General features: G+C 41.5%; 1 protein-coding gene across 1 annotated transcript; it reads right to left on the reverse strand.

Moving 5' to 3' along the window:
- Positions 1–15864: 15864 nt before the first annotated feature.
- ESX1 (ESX homeobox 1) lies at positions 15865–22691 on the reverse strand. Its single transcript, XM_027899903.1, has 5 exons — positions 22592–22691; positions 22271–22484; positions 22150–22195; positions 18167–18453; positions 15865–17278 (listed from the first exon to the last, which is right to left on the reverse strand). Exons 1-5 carry the CDS (start codon positions 22689–22691, stop codon positions 17053–17055), a joined length of 873 nt encoding a protein of 290 aa, XP_027755704.1. The 3' UTR covers positions 15865–17052.
- Positions 22692–23234: the final 543 nt, after the last annotated feature.

Genomic DNA, 23234 nt, shown 5'->3' on the forward strand with positions numbered 1-23234 from the left:
CACCACCTGCCCTAGGATGTTTGAAATCCCTAATAAGACTTGCAAGCTGCCAACCTGCCGTGCTTTTACAGTTCACCATGCAGGCACTGAGGGTCACTGCTGTAAATCCAGGTCTCATTTGCCACGGTTGCTTGTTGTAAGGTCTGACTGCTCGCTGGATAGCACCTGGAAGCTGCAGGGAAGCTGATGCTTAAGCTTTCTGAATCACAGGAAGTTCCCCAGCAGGTCCTGTTGCAGCAGTTCGTTACCAAGGCACCAGTGGCACAGGTCAGTTGTACCTCCTGGTAAGCAGCTCCCTGTCTGTCAATGAAGTCACTTGGGCATAACCAAACACAGCGTGTTATGGATCTCTTATTAACCCTCCTTAAACATTTCTTCATCATCTCTTAAGTCTATCCCGTTTCATTGAACTGAGAAAGTCTCAATGGCCAAAGACTATCTAGGCATAAGCTGAACGAAGATTCCCCACTGGCAAAACAAATTGATAAACTTCCTTTAATGAATTGACAGAGAAGGGTGTCATTGACTATGGGCTTGCTGTCCTCAGTCCATTCTTACTGTACTGGCCTGAATTATACACTTGATCCAAACATTTTCCAGTACAGAACTAGTTAGAATTTGGTTTCCTGAGATCCTTTGTATGAGCTCCTAAAGGTCCTGTGTCCTACCGGATAGAAACATTTTTTCACCTCCTTCCAGAACATTCATCCCTTGTTAAGTGGTTTCTCTGGTGCTGAAATGGAATTTAAATCCAAATTCACATTTCTAATCTGAAATGTCATTTCATGCTGTTTTCTACATGCTGCAGTGACTGACACCTGGCAGCACCAGTGGTGTAAAAGCTTATTTCTGGTAATGTAGAACACGCTCCTGCGTGATAACTCATCGTGGCATTAGAGTCTTTCTAATCCTTCTTCAGTGGAAGTACCTGCTGTATTGTTACAAAGTTTCTCAAAGGAGGAAGATGGGTTGCTGTAGCTGATACTGGAGTTTGACACGGATGTGCAGATTCTCGCGGCAGGTGCCTCACCCCCTCTGTTGTCACCAGAGGGAGCACTGTGGTTATTTACCAGCATTTTAGACTGCAGCTGCCAACGTTTCTTTGCTACAAAACCTTTTCTTTATTCTTTGATGTTCTGTTGAAAGGAATTTAGGGGGATTTGCTTCTCCTCTTATGCTGTTTTTGAAGCAAGGATCTGTCTGGTAAGGGTCAGTTTTACAGTAGTAACATTCCCAGTGACTTAGGAAAAAATTGGGCTTTTCTGTTCATGGCGACTGCTAATTCCTTCCTAGTCCTGCTGATTGCAGCTGAAAGGTGGAAGTACACTTCTGTTTAATGTTAACTTTTGTATGCACTGTGTTGCTGCTTTACATTTCCTGGTCTCTGTTTTGAATTCAGCCTTCCTCAATGGGGGTTGAGAATTTTGCACTTGAAAATATTAGGTGATGATAGAAAACAAGCAACCAGCTTGTAATGTGCTGAGTCTCATAATGTAGATAGCTGTCTGTCCCTGGGAGGCAGGGGAGAGAAGATGTAGCTCGACTAGCTTGATTTTTTGGAATAACAACCTCTGAATTGGGCTTCCTTTGGAGCAAGGAAAGTACTGCCTGAAAGGGAGCTTTCTGAAAGCCTAATTGAACACTAAAGCTGATCAAATGTCATGTATTTATTTCATATTCTTTAAATCATGAAATGTTCTTTAAATCCAAATCTTTGATATTCAGCCAGCTCTGCCTTGGAATAGCCCCTCTCTGGTGGTGCAGGGATCCAGAGCCCATCATGTCTAGGATTGGCCCAGTCTTCTACCCTCTGCAGGTGGAAATGATCACTCCAGCAACAATTTAGATTGACAGATTAGGTAGATAAAAAAGTGCATGAGTCAGTATGAGTATTTAATTTCACAAAATTCAAGGTGAGGAGAAAAGCACTACAGTGCTTTTCGTTTGAAAGAATTTTTTTTCTGCTTAATTTTTAAATAAGGTGAATTTATTTACCAAATAGAAAGTATTCACAGTGTATATTTAACTTATAAACATGTTGCTGCACAAATCCATGCACTTCCTCCTGAAACAATTTAGATCATAAAACTGTTTGTAGAAGTTACAAATGTTAGCCAAGCAAAAATGAAGCAGTCTAAAGTCTTAGCACAAACCCATTTGTGGACTGATAAACCCATTTGCAGACTGATAAAATGAGTGTAATTTATGGTCGAAATACCTTATTGGCATATGTATTAAAGTTCAGGGATATGTCTATTTTTCTTAGTATTGCATTAGCTGTAATTTCTATGTAATGCTTCAATTCATTTATATATTTGCACAACAGACTATCAGATAAAAAAGTGCCAAAATGTGTATAAGGAGGTCATCACTTTAGCTTAATTGCACACAAATTTCCTGCAGACTCTGATGCTTAAGACCAATAACGAGACTACTACAGCTAGAATAAACGCATTAGCCTATAAATTTAGAGCTTCTACCTGCTTTCCAAAGGGAGAATCATCTCTAAATGAGCCTAGTAACATTGATTTGTGATTAATCATTTTACTTGGTGACTCATCTATGATCACAGTCCAACAAAAATGTCATGTTTGCTTAGTGGCATTAGCACCATTTATCTTCTCTGCGTTCGGAGAATTGCCTTGTTGTCAATGTGGGACTGGGGCTGAGCAGTACTGTTGTTAAAGGACTTCTGATGTCAGTTTACCTAAAGCAGAGTATAAACAACAAAGCAAAAAATGTTTTTTTTTTAATTCATGTTCCTTTTCTTGAAATTTAATTATTCCGCTTGATCAGACCAAACCAGTCGCAGTAATGATCTTGCGTCTGTAAACCAAAATTAATTTAACCTTGAAAATTGGTATTATTCAAGTTGCCTCTGAATTTTTCTTTTTAAGGCCATCCCTGCATGTTAACTCTGCTTTTTAGACAATTTTGCTTTTCTTGTTGCAGAGTGAACACAATTCTCACTCATTACCAGAATACTTGGCTTTGTCAAGTCGGAGTCATGGACCTGTGGGTGTCAAGTTTGCATAGGTGTTCTCTAACCCAACCTTCCCTGACCAAGGGAAAGTCTTCATTCCAACATTCCTTTACCCTGATCTCCTGGGTCAGAGATTCCTGAGGGTTGGTCTTGTCAGTGAAGACTGAAGGTTTCAACTCATGTTGAGTGTCAGATCTGAGAAAGAGAAAACCCAACCCAAAAACCTTCAGAGGAAACTTTGATTTAAAGAGCAAATGGTACAACCAGAAGGTTTGGTGAGGATGAAGAATTCACACCTGCCCTGTATTGCCTGCTCAGTGTCTAAAAAGCACGAGTTAAATCTCTGCACCTGGAATTTACTTAAAAATCAGTAATACTTACATGTATCCACAGATATAGCTGGCCTCTGGTTATGCATTCAGAGGTTTCTTGTGACTGTTATTTCTAAAGGAGGAGACACAGTCCTGCCATTTCATAAAGGTGAGGCTTTAATAAATATTGGATTGTATTGGATAATGCATCTGGAGAAGGACATATCCGTGTGGTAAAAGCTAAATTTAAAAAAGATCCAAGGATTCATTGCTGCTTCGGTGACAGTGTTGTTTTTTTCCTTCAGCTTTACAATTGAGCTGCTGCCTCTGTGAGTTTAGTGATGATCAATGTGAACATGCTGGAACTGTTTACATGAAGTGAGCTGAATCATTCAACCTAATATTCATTTGTTTGACTAAAGCCTCTTTAGAGCCACTTGTGATCTGATGACTAACGTGGCACAAAGATGCTAATGCTCAGTGTATACATAAATCATTAACTACTTAATTTGGATTTGGAAACCTGAGGCAACAGAATGCTCCATGGAGAAGCAGCTATATTTATCTCTTTCCATCCTGAACCACCTGTCTCCAGAGACCTGGAATGCATTAGAAAAATTAATGTAATGACTGAACTAAATCTAGGTTCTCTGTTCCAGAAGAAAACAGCATTTTTTACAAGTAGATAAGCATGGAAATCTAGGATGTTCTCTGTCCTGCTGAGACAACAAAAATTAACTTGAGCAGTCCTGCCAGAAAAAATGAGTAAGAGCTGAGAAGAATCTGAGAGCAGCTATAATTTTTTTTCTAAAATATTTTTGGAGGTGGTCTAGGTAAGAGTGTTTGTGGAAGAGAAAAAGGAGTTTTGGTCCTTTTTGGACTCCATAGAGTAGACCTTGATACTTTACAGTGAGACTGAAAGCCTCACTTCAGCAGTACTCACTTCAGCAGGATTTCAGCCCTTTCCTGAAGGCACATTTAACTACATTTCTTTAGTGAATTGTGTTGGCACTGATGAGGGAAATCTATCTTCCAAATTCATAAGCTCACCTGCTAGATGCACGTGATGTGAACAACTTCCTGCCATTCAGAGCCAACTTTTCCCCTTCTTGTCACTGTTGTCTTGTTCCTTATCCCTGCTTATTTATTAAAGAGCTGTGCCCCACTGACTAAAATACCATAGGGAATATTATTTATGATGAAGCCTAATGAAACGTGTTCAAGGTTCTCTGTGCTCTTACAGGGCCCTAAACTGCAAAATTCATAAAGGGAAAGCTTGAGACTGGATAAATTTTTAGATATAAATTGGCATTGAGAGAGAGAGAGGCATTTCTTAATGATGTCAGTGAACGAACTCCATCCTCTGAAGCTTTTGTTTATCTCTTGTTACATAAACAGGGTTAGGTGCATGTATTTAAGTATGCACAGAGCACCAAAGCTGCTTCTGTACCAAAGCCAGTTGATCCTTTGTCCATTCCTGCAAGTCCAAGAGGTGTTATTGCCCAGTTCTTAGAGGGGGAAACTCAGTGCTATGAGCTAACCTGGATCCTGCCACGTGTTGAGCTGAAAGGGAAGCTGGACCCTCCGACATTCTTCCTGACTTGTTTGTCTATTCATTCTTTAATTCAACACTACTACCAGATGGGACCTTTTTTCTTCATTTGGGTTATTAATTTGATCCTCTTGTGTAACAGTATGGCTATTGAGAATCTACTGGCATGTTGCTCTTTTTGTAATTTGAGCCATGTTATGTCACTGTGTTATTAATGATGAGCATGACTTTCAGGAACAAATATTTTGTTTTGCTACATCACTAGTATGTTATTTACCTGAGTGGACAGCTCAGTCCACCAAATCTGAATTTAGACACATTTTCTATTTAGCAAGCAGGCATTAAAAAGATTATTTTGTTTTAATGATCAAGTGACCTCACTCATTCTTAGTGAAACATTGCTTAAAATTTAATGACAGCTTATCTTAAGGGGTTTGATCTGTCCTAGATAAAATGTTTGCCTTATCTTTAAATACATAGTATTTAAACCCTGCTCCTTTAGGTGCTTATGGTAATACAAATTTGGAAAAGTGATATGCAAAAAAACCCAAGTATTGGAGGGCAAACTGGAATTATCACACCCTTCAGAGAAATCAAAATCACTTCAATATAAGGATTTTAGTAATGTGCTTTTATTTAGCTTAAAAGCTGGAAAGTGAAGTTTAAGGGGCAAGTCAATATTCTCACAAGGACTTGTTTTACTTTATGATATAAAATTTGAAGATTACTTGTCAGCTACATTAGTTTTTAAAGTGTTTTTACACTGAGTGATGCATGCACTTTGGAAGAAATAGTTCTTTTCCAGAGATAGCATTTTAATTCTATTTCAAATATTGAGTGAGGAAAACTCCAAAGAATTTAGTACAATAAACCATTGCTATGTTCAAGACAGTAATATAAGGGGTGGGGGTGTTTTTTTTTTTTTTGTTTCTTTTTTACGGTTGCTAATAGCAACTTATGTGGCGAACATAAGTACAGCAATTTAGAAGGACACTGTGGTAATGTGAATTTCTTCAAGTAGTTAAATACTAATGTCTTTCACCACAACATCAATGTCAGCTCTGCTCCCAGTCAAAAAGCAAAGGACAAATGAACTTACCGTTTTCATTTGCTTTTTTTGAATTGAAGGGTTTTCAGAAACCTGACAATAGCCAGTCTAGTCTGTAATTTTAACTTGATTCATTTGAATTAGTGAAATCTTCAGTAAATACATCTCAGTATGCTTCTTAAATATTTCCCCAGAAAGATTAAACATCTGTTTACTTTAACTCCACTAGTGCTCACAGACATTTAATTGCAGTGCCTGACAAACTTTCCAAGGAAGGGAAAGCGAAGAAAGAGGAAGAGAAGGTCACTGCTGTAGAGAACCATTGCCCTGAGTGGGAGCACTGGGTAGCACACTTCAGCAGCTCATCTGAATGCCAGGCAAGTGTGTTTGTGTGTTGGGAAGCTTAGCTAGATCATTTACACTCCAGTTTTTGTTTGTATGTGTTGATCAGGAGGAGTATTTGCCTACTTGTGGAGAACTTGCCTTTCTGTGTGGTGTTCCCATCTGCTTGCTGCACCTGCGTGCACGTAAGAGTGGCTGCACTCGTGTCCTTCACCTTAATCTGTGTTTGGGGTGACTGTTTAATAGAAGAATATTAAAAGCAAAATGCTAGGTGGGAGTCCTGTGTGTGGTGTCAAAGCAGCACAGACCTGTCAGAAGAGCTTGGCAATAAAATTGAGTAATTGTCAATGCACATCCTTGAGGTGGAGTTCTACCCATGGTAAAATCAATGTCAACAGTTTAGTTGATTTTAGCCTTGGGTTTATTTGCCCTTTGCTGCTGGTAACCATGGTATGGCATGTGTAGTTCTTAAAGAAGAATCTGTACTGTTGTCTTCGTTTGAGGCTTTATTGCAAAGGCTGTGGAAGTTGACAACAGGATTTTTCCTGCCCACAGCAAGGCCTGGACTTGGCAATGTCAAAATGGGAGTAAAAGGCCTGTTCCCTGTCCTCCTCCTCCCCCTCCTCTTCCTCTGCAGATTCCCCCCCTAACGCTCTCTGAGCCATCCTGGTTGAAATGGCAGAGACAAGTGCAAGTAATCTCCCCCACTGTGGCATTGCTGCCCTCACAAAGATAATCCCACTGGGAAAATGTCTTGAATCGATCCAGAAGTACTTTCCAGAGTTCACCTTTAGTTCTTTGTTTCTTGCCATTTCTGCTTCTGCTGTCCCAGGAGTTCTCACTTCAAAGGAGTAGTGTCCTGGCTGCCTGGGACTTGCCTGTTAAACTGAGCATCACAAGTAAAGGAAGTGAGACACACAAAAGATCCCTTTTGAAACAGAAACAAATTGCTTAAGAAAGAATTCTTGCAGATTGGAGGCTTCTCTATAAATGCCACATCTGCAATGCCCTCTCCCTGGCTTTAGGAGGCATTTTTCCAGACTGCTTTAAGGAGTGAGGAGCCAGCCTTGCTGATTCGGTGCACTAATGGAATCGTCCTCGAGACATTGCTTGGCTGCAATGGGTCAGAACTGTCTTCTCATGCCTTCTTAGTGTTTCTAAACAAATCTGGACTTAACTGAGAAGGTCATTCTCTGCCCTGGTAAAGTTTCTGGGAACTTTACAAGGGGAAGGATATGATCAGTATTTTCAAAGTTATATGAATTTTCTGCTATAATTAGGTAGAATATGGACATAACATTATAGGTTCAATTAAAAGCATGTCAATAAAAGGCAGTTGTGTGCTACATAAAAGATTCTTTTGTTCAAAACTGGCCTGAATTACGACTGTTTTATACACATTAATTTGCTTTGTACATACAGAATGGAGCCGATTGAACAGCGTGATTGTCTGACGAGAGCTGAAAAGCAGCACTTGCTGTAGGTAATTTAAATTGAGCCCTATTATCATTTACGGATTTATTCTGCTTAGAATCAATAAGATGAAAAAGGGTCTGAAAGCTTTACACTAATGCTAATCACTTCTGGGTCAGTAACTCCTTGTGTTTAAGTTATGCATTTCTTCCCTGTATTCACAGAGCTACTTGGAAAGTGAAATATTTAAAATATCTTCCACTGAAGAGAATCTTCCCACTTCTACTTCACAGAGCATTCAGCACTGATAAATATTTTGTTGTACTGAAAAAGATCCCTGAGAGGGAAGTGACACCAGCCAAAAGAACAAAAGAGATGCTTTGGAAAGAAGCTCAGCACAGAGTGCCCTTAAAAATTTGTTATAAAGCAGCATTCTTGGTGGCTGGAGATTCAACTTGACCCTAGGATGCAGAGCAAAACTGGGTTTGGGTAGCTGCAGTCATTTCACTTTCTGTTATAGGAGCAATTTTACTCCTGGATGATTTATCCTTTCAGTTTAGAGGTCCCAGGATGGGAAGAGAAAAAACGAGAGACCAGAACCAAAATGATTCTGGTGCAGAGATGCAATCAAGAGGGAATACAATGAAAGGAATGTATATGTATAAAGCTGAAAAAAGGCTGAAATGACCCCAAAAAATCAATTTGACAAATTTATTTGTCCAGTATGACCATGGCTACTCTCTTGGGGATGCAGGCAAAGGGCAGAGGTGTGGTGTGCTGAAGGGTTATATTTGACAAACTGGAGGAGAGCTAGCAAGTTCTTATGAGGAAGAAACCTAACCAAAACATCACTCTGAGCAAGGAGCCACAGTGAATTTCTCACTTCTCCAGACTGGATTTGTTTTCGAAGCTCGGGAACTGGTGGTAAAAATATGGCTTGAAGAGAAGATGAGGGGAAAAAAAAAAAAAAAAAAGTCAGAAAAGGCCAGACTCCGGTCCCAGAGGATGTGTGCTCCAATAATGCCTATTGGTGTCACCTGTTGGCTGTGCAGTAGTGGATGGACTGCATCCCCTGCAGAGAAGCCAGGAAGGGTAGTGAAAGAAGTGATCTGGTTCCCTTCAGGAATTGGATGTGCACTGCCCTGACAGAGTTTATGGCTGTCTGAAATCTGCTTTCTCACCCAGAGCTGCAGAGAAGAGACAGTAAGTGAAGGATTCCTTGAGTCCTGGTTCTGCTGGTTCTGCTGACTCAGCCCCTCCCAGCTTTGCCAGGAAAGATCCATTTTGCAGGTTGAGAGGGGGCCCAGGTGATCCCTTTGGAAGTGACTTACGTGGCAGAGCTGAGGCTGAGGATCCTGAGGGCACTGTAAAGCAGCAGAGCGAGATGCTCCTCTCCCTGAGGAGGTTGTGCTTTGCAGACAGGGTAAAGTGTGGCAGAGGACAAAATGTTTTGCCTGAGGCATGTGGAGGTGCAGGGGCAGAGTGAGAATTAGAAATAGACTTTCACGTCCCAGGTGAGTGTCCCAGGCCCTGCACCCTGCTGCATCTCTGTTCAGGTACAGGGAGGTCAGTTCTGGGTGATTAAACCATCAGGGCTGCTATAACCATAGTTCACTGTGTGCACATTGTTGAAGCTGATTGCCAAATCTTTGTTATTTTATCAACAAAGTGGCTTTCCCTCCTCTACTCAGTTTCCCCAGATACCTGAGAGTGCTACTTCAGAGGTTTAACTTTTTTTTTTATTAAAGTGTTTTAAAAAACACGTTAAACTTTTCTTGTATTAAAATGGGCTGGAGCAGCTAATACAATCTCTTGCAGTAAATAGCTATAAAAACATCAAAGGTTTTGATAACTGTTAGCTATATATTTTGTAATGCCTATTGTATTTCCATTTTGTTAGTTCTATTTAAAGAGCAGTATTATCATGCCCCATTTCCTGTTAGATAGTTCTATTTGTCTGCTCTACAGGAGGCAGGAGATTTTAGGTCCAAAAGAAATTATCTCTCAGTAAATTACTCCTAACTCCATTACGGAATACTAAGCACTCTCTCCTTACTGTGTGAGCAGCTTGAAGAGATAATATTGCAATTTATTTATTTGTTTTGTCCCATGTATATAGGTGACACACAAACTCATCTGAGCAGAGATGGTGATAACTGACAGGTACATTAGATCAGACATATATAGCAAAGTTTACTTTGATTATGTAGTAAGTGTCAAGATGTACAGTAGCTGATGTCAGTTTGATCTCTCTTATAGCATATAATGGCTTGTCTTTTTCATGGTTGAGTGGACACTAATTTTTGTCTAATAAGTAAGCTATCAGTTGAGTGTTTTAGAGAGTAGCCAGAGTTTTTTATCCTTCTGAAAGGGAAACCATTCGTGAAATTATTTTAAAATTTGTTTGGATTGCTTGTTGTATTCATTTTTCTCCTTCTAAAGTCCCCTGTTTACTCAAAGGTACTAAAGGTACAATATTTTCTAAGGACCTGCTGTGAATCTGTTGCATTGTGTATGAGACCTTTCCATATTGAAATAGTAGCAGAGAACAGAATATTTTCTATCTATATATTTGATGTAGAGCTGCCAAACTGCAAGTCTGTATGTAACACTTTTTAAACTTTAAAGGGAGAGAAGAAATGATGTTCTGGCATGACAATGCCCATCCTTCTCCTCTGTAGGTAATGCAGGAATTATCTAAGACTGTAATTTTGTAGGTTTGTTTTATTATTATCATGCAGCCATGATTTCAGGTGAGTTGTGTTTATGAAAATAACTTTTAAAAATACATTTTGCAAGGCATAATATTAACTGATTAATAATGGACTTAAACAAACCTAAAAAGACAGAATCCCAAAATAACACTGGCAAGCTCTGGAAGTGAAGGGAATGTTCTGGGTTGTCTAACATGGTTTAGCTTTATGGCACAAGGGGAGTTCTAGGGGAAAAAGATATTTCAATGAATAGCAGTCTCTAAATTTGGAGGAATATGCCAATTAAAATGCAACTTTCTGGCTACTACAAGTATGGCAGTAATAATTAAAATCTCTGAACCCTGTGCTGTTCACAGTATACATCAGGGGGACCAGAAATTCTCAGTTCTGCATGGTTGGATCTTCTCTTGTGTGTCTGGGGTTTGTGCAGACATCTGAATGGCCTGCACTGGTTTTTGTTTCTCTGATCAAAGTGTTCTTCCACAAGCAAAACTGCTGAATGCATCAGTGGTTGAGGTTGTGGATAATTTCAAATGTTTGACTTCAGCATAGCCATGCATCTTTGTCTTAAGAACAGTTTTTCTTGAAAATACTTGAAACGGCACCTTCATAAGGTAAAATTCTGTAAGAGTCAATAGTAATGGCCACGTCTGGCCACCTGTGCAGGAAACAATAATGAGATTGTCTCCTGCTTTCTTAGACTCAAGATGAAAACTTGTGATGCAGATCGAGTTCTTTTTAAAACTGAGGATTTTGTGAGTGCTCTGGTAATGCTTGGTGCTGGTCTCAGAGCTCACCACAGTCCCAAAGCAGAAACCCTGCTGTGGAGCTGGGAGCTGAGCAGAGCCCCCTCATTCCTTTGCTTTCTCTTTGCTCAGCTCTGTACGAAAAAGCTGAATGTTTACAGTGCAACTGCTAAAATATCACCTGAAAACTTTATTGCTGCAGTCAGCAACTTCTCCACTAGTTCAGTTTGGGAAAGCACTAACAGAAGTGAGACTGAGATGTTCTGATAACTTACTGATGAGAGTGTCTCCAGGCTCTTCTCATACATTAACATTGCAGCCTGCTTCACTTCTCTTCCTATATTCACTTTGGGATATATAGAAAATAAGGCTATAATAATGCTGTCCTTTCTTGTCTTCTTTCACAAACATTAATCCCGTGATTTTTTATCAGTACCAAATAACCCTGGAGATAGGGCAGTCTGTGGATCAGCTTCTATGAAACTAGAAAACTGAAATTATTGTGTTTAATTGCGTGTGAAAGTCAACTTTTGTCAAAATCTCTAGCTGTGACTGGGTACTTACAAAATGCAATGTATTCTTTTCTTTAGCAGATCACCTAAATACATTTTACTAGCAACCCTTTTGAACCAGATGAAACTGTAATTCAAGCTGTCTTGTCTGCTTCTGCTTTAGTTCACAATAATGTCACTATGCTGCTCACACCAAAGACTCACACCAAAGTTTTCATCTGTAACAGCTACATCAGATATTTTGTCCTAGTTTTTCTGCAGGTCATTGCTGTTCAGGTAGGTTTTATAAAATAAAAAAACAAAACAAAACAAAACAAAACAACAACCCAACCAAACCCCAACAATCCTCCATTCGGTTATGTTTTTTAATGTAAAAGTTTTGTTCCTCCATCAGTGTGACTTTGCAAGCTCGTCCCAATCTTCCAGTGACTTCTGCCAGCCATCACGAAACAGTTCTCCAGCTAGAATACAGGAAACATATCTGCAACCAACAAATGAAGTTCATTTAAAATATTAAGTTCCTTCCAGGAGCTGTGCCTTGATATGCTGCTTGGCTGAAAATCTTCAATCCTTCCAGGTTTTCCTCATATTTTTTTTTAAACATAGATGTTAAAGGGTGGGGACAGCACGGCCGAGGGCTGAGGAGAGGACAGGCAGCAGGCAGAGCTGGCTTCTGACTAAGGCTCTGCTGCTCCTGTGAAGTAATGCCTCAATCTCTTGAAAATTAACAATTTGTTAAATTCTCAATAACAGCAAAAAGGAAAAAAGAAAGTTTTGATTTAGGGAAAAATATCTGAAGTTTGGGGATGTTTCTCCCCTACGTTCCTTTTCCTTTGATTTCAGGCATCTTTTCCAGGATGAACAAGTGGAGCAAAATTATTACCTGGCTGAAGGAGAGAGGAAGTTTTACAGAGAAATTTCTGTTTACGTGGTTTAGCATAAAGTCAGCAGATCTCTGTTTCAGAAATGGCAGTGCACTGGGATTTATTGTTCAGAACAAGGAAAAAAAAGTAACATCCCACTCTACCGTTGGCAAATTTGCAGTGAGGACCCCATTGAAAGCTGGTGGTTTACATCTCATATAACTTGAAATAAAGGAGTCACTCACACATTCATAATCAATACAATTACTTCTACTTTACATGAATTAAGTAATTTGTATGGCATTACTGTTTGGGGCATTTGTATCCCTATTCAGAGCACTTTTTCAGTATTTCAGTCCCACTGATGGTAAAGGCAGGTGCATGCCAGTTACCCACAAAACCAAGGGAAAGCTCTATGGGGAAACTCTTTTATGTTCATCTAGATTTGAATTTGTAGTCCCTTTCCAATTACTGCGCTAATTGTTTAAGAGATTGCTAGACTAAAAAAGTTTTTAATCACTAATCTGTTTTTGAAAGGAACTTATGGGCTCAAAACCTGAACTACATACTTCTTAAATTAATTTTCTTCGTGAATACTTCTCTCTCAATACAGATTTGTGAGTCAGAACACCCTACTGTGCTTGTTTCTTTGTCTTTTCTTCAAACACCTGGCCTATTATTCTCTTTTTTTTTTTTTTCTCCCAAGAAAATCGCTCTTTCTTTGTAGGCAAGGTTCTGATGATATTATGCCACTGGAAATAAGGAAATTTACCCAACGGCCTATGGTACCAGAACTGCATTTGGGGCAGAGAACAAACCGAACAAACTTGACAATTTAGCCAAACATGAGCCTTACAATAGAAATATTTGTCAGTGTTTCCTGAACAGATATCAATATGCTGCAGGATCTTCCAACAAAACACCTTGAAAAATTGTGACATGGAGGAAAAGTCAATAGGTTTAATTTGGAGATAGAGGTTTTTCCATAGTGGGATGGTGGTTGTAGAAGGTGGATGGGCTTGGGAGTGTATTCAGATCTTCTGTGTGGCTTTGAAAATCCTCCCATATATTTTTGCTTTCAGGAAAACCAGACAAACCCAGTAAAACAACCAGGACTCCAGGCCTACTTCAGTTGAAACCTGTGCTGGGAAAAATCCTGATGTCACCCAGACAAGATTTTGGCTGTGACCCGTCTTTATTCAGAAGAGAGGCATGGGGGCAAATCCTGCAGTCTTAATACAAATCAGTGTAGGCTTTGCCTAAATTAGGACTAAAGAATTTAGGGCACAAAGCAAGATAAAGTGTTGGGAAATAATTGCAATGTTCAGTGTGAGACACTCTGTGTAAAATGGCTGACCTGTTTAGGATGAGGGAGGCTGCACACCCCATTGCTCTGAGAAAAACTAGGAAAGCAAATATCCTGGCTTGGTTCATGGCAGAGCTGTTGACCCTGTGCAGCTATGAAATCAGGCTGAAGGTTTCTCAGTTAATTGCTCCCCAACATTTTTTAAATGTTATTTTAATACTATGTCCATAATAGATGGCAATTAAGCCTCTTGATTTAAATTTAAAACAGACTGAATAAGTAAACCTTCTTCCCTTGGTGTGATATTTCATTGTAAGATGGTAATAACTACCATGAAAAGCTCTCTGAGTTTTGGTTACAGACATACTGATTCCTCAGCTGATTTCAAGTGTTGCCCTGCATATTTATTTTCATAATATCATTAGCTCTCACAGCTGGATTTCAATTCACACGAAAGAATGGAAATTTCTTGGAAGGGCTCGTTAAAGCAGAAAAAATGAAATCAGCTTAAAGAAAACCTCTCTGCATTTCAAACTAAAACCAGATGAAACATCAACAAGCTGTATTTTTACCTCTACCCATTGGGAACTACTGATGATTGGAGACACTGTCTTCCATGCAGACAGCACAGGGACGACAGCTCCTATTTAATCAGGAACAAGGAACAGAGGGTGTCTTGGAAAAAGGTGCCCTTTTATAAGGAGAATTAGGACAGAGAAACAACCAATCAAAACTGGCAAGGGTTTAGGAGCCAGCCCTGTTGTCCAGCCCTGCAGTTCCCAGTGGTGTTGCAGTGGCTGTGCGTGCTGGGTGGAGGTGGCAGCTCCCAGCTCTGGCAGGAGCTGTCATGCACATGAGTGAAGTTACCTGCCACTCTGTGTTTAATTGCTGTCCCTGAAATTATTTCTATCCATAGCTATTGGAAAAAAATTCGTTGATAAATGAAAGTTATCTTTGATGTAACTGCTGAAATTTGGCTTGTGAATTTGATCCACCCCCATGCCTGAGTGTGATCTCTGTGCCCTGTAGTCAGTAATGAAGATTTTAGTGATAGGACCTACTATTTCATGCAGTGTATTAAAACAACCTTCAGCTGTTATCTTTCACATGCTGCTTTAGGTGAATTTTGTTTAGGAATTTGGCAAAAATACCCGGGTTTTATTATTATTGCAGAGTTCTTTTCTCAGTGGCTCATGGCAAATGCAGGACAGTTTCTGCTACTTTAAATGAAACAGTGAGAGAGTCTCCTTTTCTGCAGAACCTCTTTGCATTGCAAGAGCCAGACTCTGGTGGTAAGGCAAGATGCCACAGACGTTGTACGGAACAGGAGTTGTGTAATGACAGTTTTCAAGCCATTAACCTACTTAAAAGGTTAATTTGGAACAAACTCAGCGCTTGACTGGATACCGTGTTGTGCTGCCAGTTGGCAGCCTGGGCCATGAGAGTGGCCTGGTGGAAGCAAATAGCTGCTGTGGAAGAAACAAACTTTGTGAGAGGTCCTGGTTACATCACTTCCCCAGCCTCCTGCTGCTTCATGCACAGCACAGCCCTGGTGCTACTCGGGTGGGAAGCTGCCTTTTCCTAACAGTGAAATGCCACCACCTTCTCCTACCTGTGAGGTCTACAAACCCAGAAATACTTCCACTGTTTCGGTAGGTTGTGACTCCAGAGCAGTCCAAGAGACAAGTGTTTCAGAGGACATGGAAAGCTGATCTGTCTGACCCAGCAAAGTGCCTCCTCTGTCATGTGCCCAAGCACAAGCTCGGCAGAGTCACCAGAAGCAGCAGTGAGGTAGCTGGAGCTCTGCACCTCAAACTGCAGTTTTAATTTAGTCCCAGAGCTGCCTGGAGAAACAAGTTCAAAAATATACAAAATCTTTTCAGTATAAATATATTTGAGGATGGTTTTGAGGAATGAGGCAGCACCAATGGAGGAGTTCTATGCTGTCCCATTGACCCACAGAAACAGAGCTTGCTTTCACCTCAGCTAGAGGTGTGGGAAAGGTGATCTCCGTGTGCAACCAGCTACTGGCCTTTCTTTTGTAACTGCTAAGCAACAATTAGCACTTGTATAACTGTCATTTGCACAGTGTCATGTTTGTTTAATCAGTCCTCACAACAGCCCTGTGAGGTAGGCGAGTAAGCTGCAAAAGGAGGATACTACTTATCCTCAGTTTACACTAAAGCATCAGACCTGTAGAGAGTTGTTCTCAGTCCCATGTCCTGGATGGAGAAATTCAGTAAAGACTTTAAAATGACCTGTCTTGTGGCCAGAAAGGGATCCAGGATTTTGAAGGACTGTAGACACTTGCTCAGTAAGGACTGTGTTTTCACTCATTCCAACATCAGTCCAAGGAAGAATTTAACACTTCACATTTAGTTTTCACTTAAATTCTGAACCTACTCAAGGCATGAAATGTCTCAAAATGTACAAGTAATCTGTTAACTTACTGGTCTTGTAAGATGTGCCAGAAGTCTTGCTACAAGTATTCAGCAACTTCATATTTACAGCTCTGAGCTACTGCTTGACAAGTATGTACATATACAGAGAACTACACACAATTTACTGCACACTGATAACCTACTTCCACAGGATACAGTTTCCATATACAAAGGTTAAACTTCTTTAACTATTAAAACATTGCCACCCTGAACATAAAACAAACTTTTAAAAAAAATTCAAAACAAGGTACTCTTTGTACAAACCTAGTTCTGAATCGAAAGCCCATACTAAAAACAGTCCCTATCTCGTTTTTGCTGAGTCTGTCTAGAATGCAATATTTCACTTGTATTTGCACTTCAACATGAAGCATCATCTCCAAGTTAATAACTGTGTACTCATCCTTACATCTCAAGTACTGCATGTAAAAGTTCCTCCTGAGAAGTAAGTTAATAATTGCTTAGAAAACCAGTTATTTCTACAAAGAATTTGGAATCTTTGGACTAGCATCTGGTGAGTCTGGTGATTTCAAAGCTTCAGATTCATGTTGGCCTGATTTACAAAGAAGAGAGAGTTCCTGCGTCTGTTTCTGCAGTGTGAGAAATTATGCAAGCCAACTTACCACCTGATTTAAAGTGGTAATGAAGGAAAACCATCTTTAGCAGGGTTATTCCTTTCAGTCCGTTACTGAAGATGCAGGAACTACAGCTCTGAGTGTGTGTGTGTGTGTTTTCTTTTTCTAAAACGTGTCTCTCTAACGAGAGCTACTTATTGGAGAAGGCATTCACTTCCCCCTCCGTGGCTGCAGTCTGTGGGAGAGCTCCTAACAAAGTTCTTTGTTAGTGTTTGTAAGACTGGAGATGAGGTTTAATTGAGGGATTTGTGCTGAATGTTCTTTCGCTTTGAGTCTTAGGGCTGCAATGCTTGACGTTTTCCTTTCAACTGCTGCTGGATCGGTGAAGGCAGTAAGAGCAGGGTCTGACGGGGGTCCAGGAGCTTTCATTAGTACTGAAGCTGTTGTCACGAGAGGATTTAAAGCATTGAGAAACCTGTATTTGAAAGAAGTCAATATTATCCAAATTAAGAATTGTTTTGGAGAACAAGTATTTACTGAGTGGCAGCTTTCCCCACCCAAAGTATCAGGAAAAAAAAAAAAGTGCCAAAATTTCCAATTTGTTCCACATATACATTTGGTTTTAGCTTTATTTTGCAGCATAGTCTCTTGCCTTTAAAAACAAACAAACAAACAAAACAAAACAAAAACAACCAGAAAACCCCACCCTAAATAAAAACCAAAACACTTTTAAAGAAAATGAAAGAGATATGATCAGACATGGCATGCAGATACCTAGAACAGCAAGCATTTGCTTAACTCCTCAGCTAAATCCTTTCTAAACAAACAAGGGATGCTGCAGATCAGCCTGTTCTCTGAAAGCAATAAACCACCTCATAAAAAGACCAATTTATATGGCTGTTTATGCAGCCAATTTGTTCAGATCAACTGATTCCATGTGAAAAGGAGCATTTGTTTGTCTGTTAAGGTGGAACTACCATACAAGCTCCAATTTCAACAAGAGTGCTTTCTTCTATTTTTCTAAATGTTTTTTGTATTTTTAATACATATATATATATATATATATATATATATATATATGCAGCCACCCAGGTCACAGCAGTCTGTGTGAAGACTACAGTTCAGTGAGAACAAAATTACAGTAAGTATGCACAGTTAGTCTTCAAAAAAAATTACATGTTAATTTTTTACTAGCATGACAAACCTAAATCTTGCTATTCCTAACCACGGGAACTAACCCATTTTATTAAGTTTACTTCTCTATGGGAACACATTTATTGAGAACGTGTGAGTATCAAACTAACAAAAATGCAGGATTTTTTAACAGTTAAGAGATTTAGAAAAAAAAAAATTGATTCTTTACCTTCCAAAATGTGGATTTAAAATAGGATTTCTGAAGAGAGAAGTCCAGGTAAGGCTGTTGAGGCCAAATGGCCCCAAGTTTGAAGGACTAAAAGCTGGAGACATGGATGGCACAGCCAACGTTGAAAGAGGCATTGACCTCCACGTGGGATCTAGGAGGGGAGAATGACTCAGTGGAACATCCAAAAATAGACCAAGTGGGTGAGTTAAGGAGATTCCTGGAACAGTCCCCAGAATTTCATTTTTTTCACGTTTTCTCCACTTTGCCCTTCTGTTTTGGAACCAGACCTTCAATAAAAAATTATAAAAGCATTAGATGAACTTACTCTGTAGTTTTTCTTACCAGATACTACTGCACGCATTGATGCAGCTGGCAAAATATTTACTGTTGAACCAAACCCCTCTTCCTTTAATACAAAAGATCCACTCATAAATGCCTTACGGCAGATGACTTTAAATCACTGTTAACCAGTAATCCTAAATATTTGTAAGTGGAGCTTAGCTAAGATCTCATAGGAGAAGATCAACTCAATAGTGTTCGTATTTTCTATGAAAATAAAATCCAGCTGAAGAGGCGGAGAACTGTCTCACACTGCAGATATGCAGATATAGCCTTTCCTACGAAAGATAAATACTGCCAAGGTGTTCATGACCTTCCTAAATCTTAGCACTGTTCTTCAATCTGTTCTTCATAAAGAAGCCTATCACAAAATGAGATATCTGCTTTCCTGCCTTCTCTCCCTAAAGCAAATCCATTTGATCACTGCAGTGCAGACGTGCACTCTGACTGCAAAATAAACCAAACTATAGTCATCTCTCAGATTTTTTATTTGTCAAACTGGAAGGAAATACCAGCATAGATTTCTAATAATTTATAAAAAAAGCCAGCTTTCAGTTCATTATTGGTACAAACATCACTGCAAGTGGTAACAGAAGAGCAGATCCACAACTCATACCTTGCACTGACATGAGAAACAGCTTTCAAAATCTACTGCATACATTATAGTCATTATCATTCAGATTAGTCATCTTGAACCTTTCGTTAGGTAGTTTTCTTTTGCTTCCAATAAAAGGCTTAACTTACCTTGACTCTGTTTTCAGCCATACCTCAAGTGCCAAACTAACCATAACAGAAACTACTATACCAGTCTTAAGATTTTTATGGTATGACTGTAATAGCGGAGGTAAAATACTGTGGAAAAAAATGCATTACTTACTACTCAAAGATGAGTTTTAAACCATCAAGTTTGAATTGTATGCTAAATATTACCCAGATTATATTTGCAATTACAGCATATCTGACAAGAGATTTAGGTCTTTCATAAAGGAAAAGGTGAGCATGTAAAATTTGATAGCTTTCTTGCTGTAATTTCCTTTAAAAATGTATCCTATTTAATTGATGTAATACCTAATGATGATAAAAAGAAACAGATGTGTCTAACTGTATAGTGTTTCTGCTGCAGCTGAATAAGAGGATCATAATGAGAAAATATGACAAGGATGCCCAGATCAATTATATCTGTAAGCTCATGTTTTAAAAGTGATGTGATTTATGGTACTGAAATACCCATGGAATGTTTTACTGCTCACATTAACAAAATAACATATTCTTTTAACTGTTTCCTATTTTCCTCCTATCCAAACAGTATGAACTATGAGAAGCAGAATGCCAACAACAGATGCAAATGCTACTGAACAGCACCCCAACATGGCTCCAGGTTATGAAAAGGTTTTGCAGACCCTTTGACTGCCCCTTTCCCAAGGTAAGGAACGCTGCCATCTCCCCTCCTCTATACAAGTAAATGATGGGGGTTGGGTGAGGGGATCTCTCTGAAGTGATGCTGAAATGAGCGTATGTTCACGTAGGTTTTTTTCGTACTTGTTCATTTTCATGTAAGACTCAAAACGCAAGAGGAGGAACAATGCTGTGGCTTGTACCCCTTTCAGCTGGTTGATGGAAGGCTCTCCCCAGAGAAGCAAACCTCAGTTTGAAAACACACTGAGGTGAAGAAATGGTGTGACTGCATCGAGATCAGTTTCTTGAGTTTACACTTGAGTAAATAAAGAGATGCCACTTTTCACGTCAACTGGTTTAGCCAGGTACCGTGGGACAGCACTGGAAGTCTTCATCCCACACAGGGTGCCTTATAGAGCAATTGTGAGCACAGGCACATGAGGCAAGCATTAGGGAATTAAGTCAGCTTGCTAAGTACAGTACATCACCATCAATACAGTGCCTATTCCTATGCATCCCCTTCCCTCCAGGCTAAGCCCCATTTCCCGTGGGATAAGAACACATTCACTGGAGCTGAGGCACTGTGCACTGCAAGCCCACCCTAAACAACTGTGCTGACTCTGTGTCTGTGCCCAGGAGACTTGTGCTAACATCTGATATCTTAAGGAGGTGAGGAGGTGCTGGGAACAGCTTTCTGCTGTTCCTTCCATCCACCGTGGATGCATCAGCTATGCTATTTCCCTTGTTAATTCCTTTCTTACTCCATCAAACATAAAGATTTCAATTTCTTCTTGATGAGTCATTAAGAGAAGGGTTCCTCTTTGCCATATATCACTGCACCATTCCTTCACCAGGTCTACAGAGCATGTATCCCACAAAGGGAATGTGATAATAACAGGTAAATTAACGGCTTTCCACCCATGTCTTTTCCACTGTTGGATGCCATGTGTAATTGCCAGAGACTGAGCCATTTCAGTGATTAGAGGTTTTAGGGATTGTTGATGGTAGGAAGAAGACAGGGCACATAATTTCCTCCAAGTCCACAAAAGAGAGATGAAAAGTGCATCTAGGTATTCTCAGATGAGTCACTTATGAAGTATCATTCATACTTCTAAGGCCTTTTCTGAATATGGTGCATATTAAAAAAATACCAACTAAAAAAGTTACACTTTTGCAGACATTAGCTAGTGTGAACCATCACAGATCCAGTGACTGAAGTAATGACAACGTATACAAACAAGGATCTGGCATCAACAGTAACAAAGCTACAGGAGTTAGTAGGGCTGTCACACTGAGCAGCTGTACCAGTTCTCAGTCTTTCACAAGTTTCACAAACCCAGAGCTGCACTGGAACAGTCAATATCCGATATACAGAACAAGCCAAATTTAGTGCAATTGTCATTTTGAGCTTAAAAATACTTTGAAAGCCTTCACACCTTTTGAAACAACTATTATTAATTTTTTAAGGCTATAGTTTCCCTATAGAAAGGATTTCTAGGTTATACAAGAGATGAATCTAGAGAAACTGTTTCTTAAGAGGTATTGTTAAGCAGGACTGCATAGAGTCAGAAAAGTTACTAAAGGTCATTTGTATTTTAAGCAAACTGCAGGCTACAAGTGATTAGTGTCTGTCTCTGTATGATGAAGCTCTATGGGCATTGTTACAATCACAGTCCAGCCGGGCATAAAATTTTCCTGGAGAGTGCCTGACTGTCATATATGAATGTCAAATTAATATTTCATTTGTTTTAACCAGTCATTTAGAAGTGTGACTGTTTTATGGAGCTAAGTTAGAGCAAAAAGAGGGTGTAAACTTCACTTCAGCCTCTGTAAATAACTTCGGATACCCCACAGAACCTCTCATTTGCTGTGAACCACCTGATTTTTTTTTTTTTTGTTATTTTTTGTTATTTTTATTTTTAAAAGGCTGTTTTAGCACTCAGGAGGCAGTACCTGCCTTTAGACCCACGAAGGCGGCAGCACACGCGGGTGTGAAGGGCAACCTGGGAGCGTTCCCGAGCCGTTTCCCCGCCGCGGAGGTAACGGGTCCCTTGCCCTGTCCCTTCAGCACCCCCCGCCGAGGACGGGACGCGGTTCCGGCTCCCGCCGCTATTCCCTTCCCTTCCCTCCCGGCCGAGCACGGGGGACAGCGCGCTGTGTTCCCCCCGCTCTCAGCCCTCGCGGAGCATCTCTGAGCTCGCCCCCAGCCCCCAGAAGGGTTCCCCGACACTGCCGCGCCCGTCACTCACCTGCACCCGGGCTTCGGTCAGGTCCAGGCGCAGGGCCAGCTCCTCTCTGCGGGGGCACACACGGTTAGCGCCGGAGCCCGGCGGCCGCCCCGCACGGCCCCCCGCCCGTCCCTCCCGCTACCTGGTGAACACGTCGGGGTAGTGCGACTTGCGGAAGGCGCGCTCCAGCTCCTCCAGCTGGAAGGTGCTGAACGTGGTGCGGTAGCGTCGCTGTTTCCTCTTCACCGGCCCGGGCGCTTCGGGGCCGGGCGGGCGCCCCCCGCGCCCCTCGGCCGGCGGCTCCTCCGCGGGGCTGCGCGCCCGGACGGGCCGCGGCGGCACCGAGCGCTCCGCGCCTGCCGGGGAGAACCGCGGAGTTACCGGGGCGGGCGGGGAGAGCCCCGCCGCCCCTCACCGTGCCCACCGCACCGCCCGCCCCGTCCCGCCCCGCGCTGCCCCTCACCGTGCCGCCCCGCGGCGGGGCCCCGGCCCAGGATGCTGTCGATGAAGTAGGAGGTGAGCAGGTGCAGGGCCGGCGGGGCGGCGGGGGCCGCGCTCTGCATGGCTGCGGGCCGGCGGCGGGGCAGAGCCCCCGCGCCGCTCCCGGTTTTATGGTGGCGGGCAGCGCCCGGCTCCGCGCCCCGGCATTAGCATTTCATTAGCGAGTGGCGTCAAGGCCGGGGGTGGGACGCGCCGGGCACCGCTCGCCGCGCAGGGGCCGGGCCGCCTCCCCCGGGGGGCAGGGACAGCCGCCCCATCGGGGCAGCCCCGGGGCAGGGCACTGCCCTGGTGCCGTGCCGTGCCCTCGGGCCTTACCGCCCGCTGCCTCCCCGCCGCTCCCACGGGCCGGCGGTAACTTTTTCAAGGCTCCTTCGAGGGCGCGGAGCGGCTGCGGTGAAGTCGATGCCTGAGGCATCAAAGTTGTGCGGCTGGATCGGCAGCGGGGCCGATCGGCTGAGCCCTGGGAGTGCGAGGGGGATCACTCCCTCACACAGAGGGAGAAGGATCACTAGAGTTTGCCTCTATTGCTTCCGATGAACTTAAACTTGTTGAATTCAGTGTTTTAAGACTGATCTTGCAAAGTGCCGTGTGCCGGCAGGTGCAGG

Source organism: Empidonax traillii, unplaced genomic scaffold (assembly GCF_003031625.1).
Source record: "Empidonax traillii isolate 1590-97213 ecotype Southwest subspecies unplaced genomic scaffold, ASM303162v1 scaffold20:size5563877, whole genome shotgun sequence".
Classification (NCBI taxonomy): Eukaryota; Metazoa; Chordata; class Aves; order Passeriformes; family Tyrannidae; genus Empidonax; species Empidonax traillii.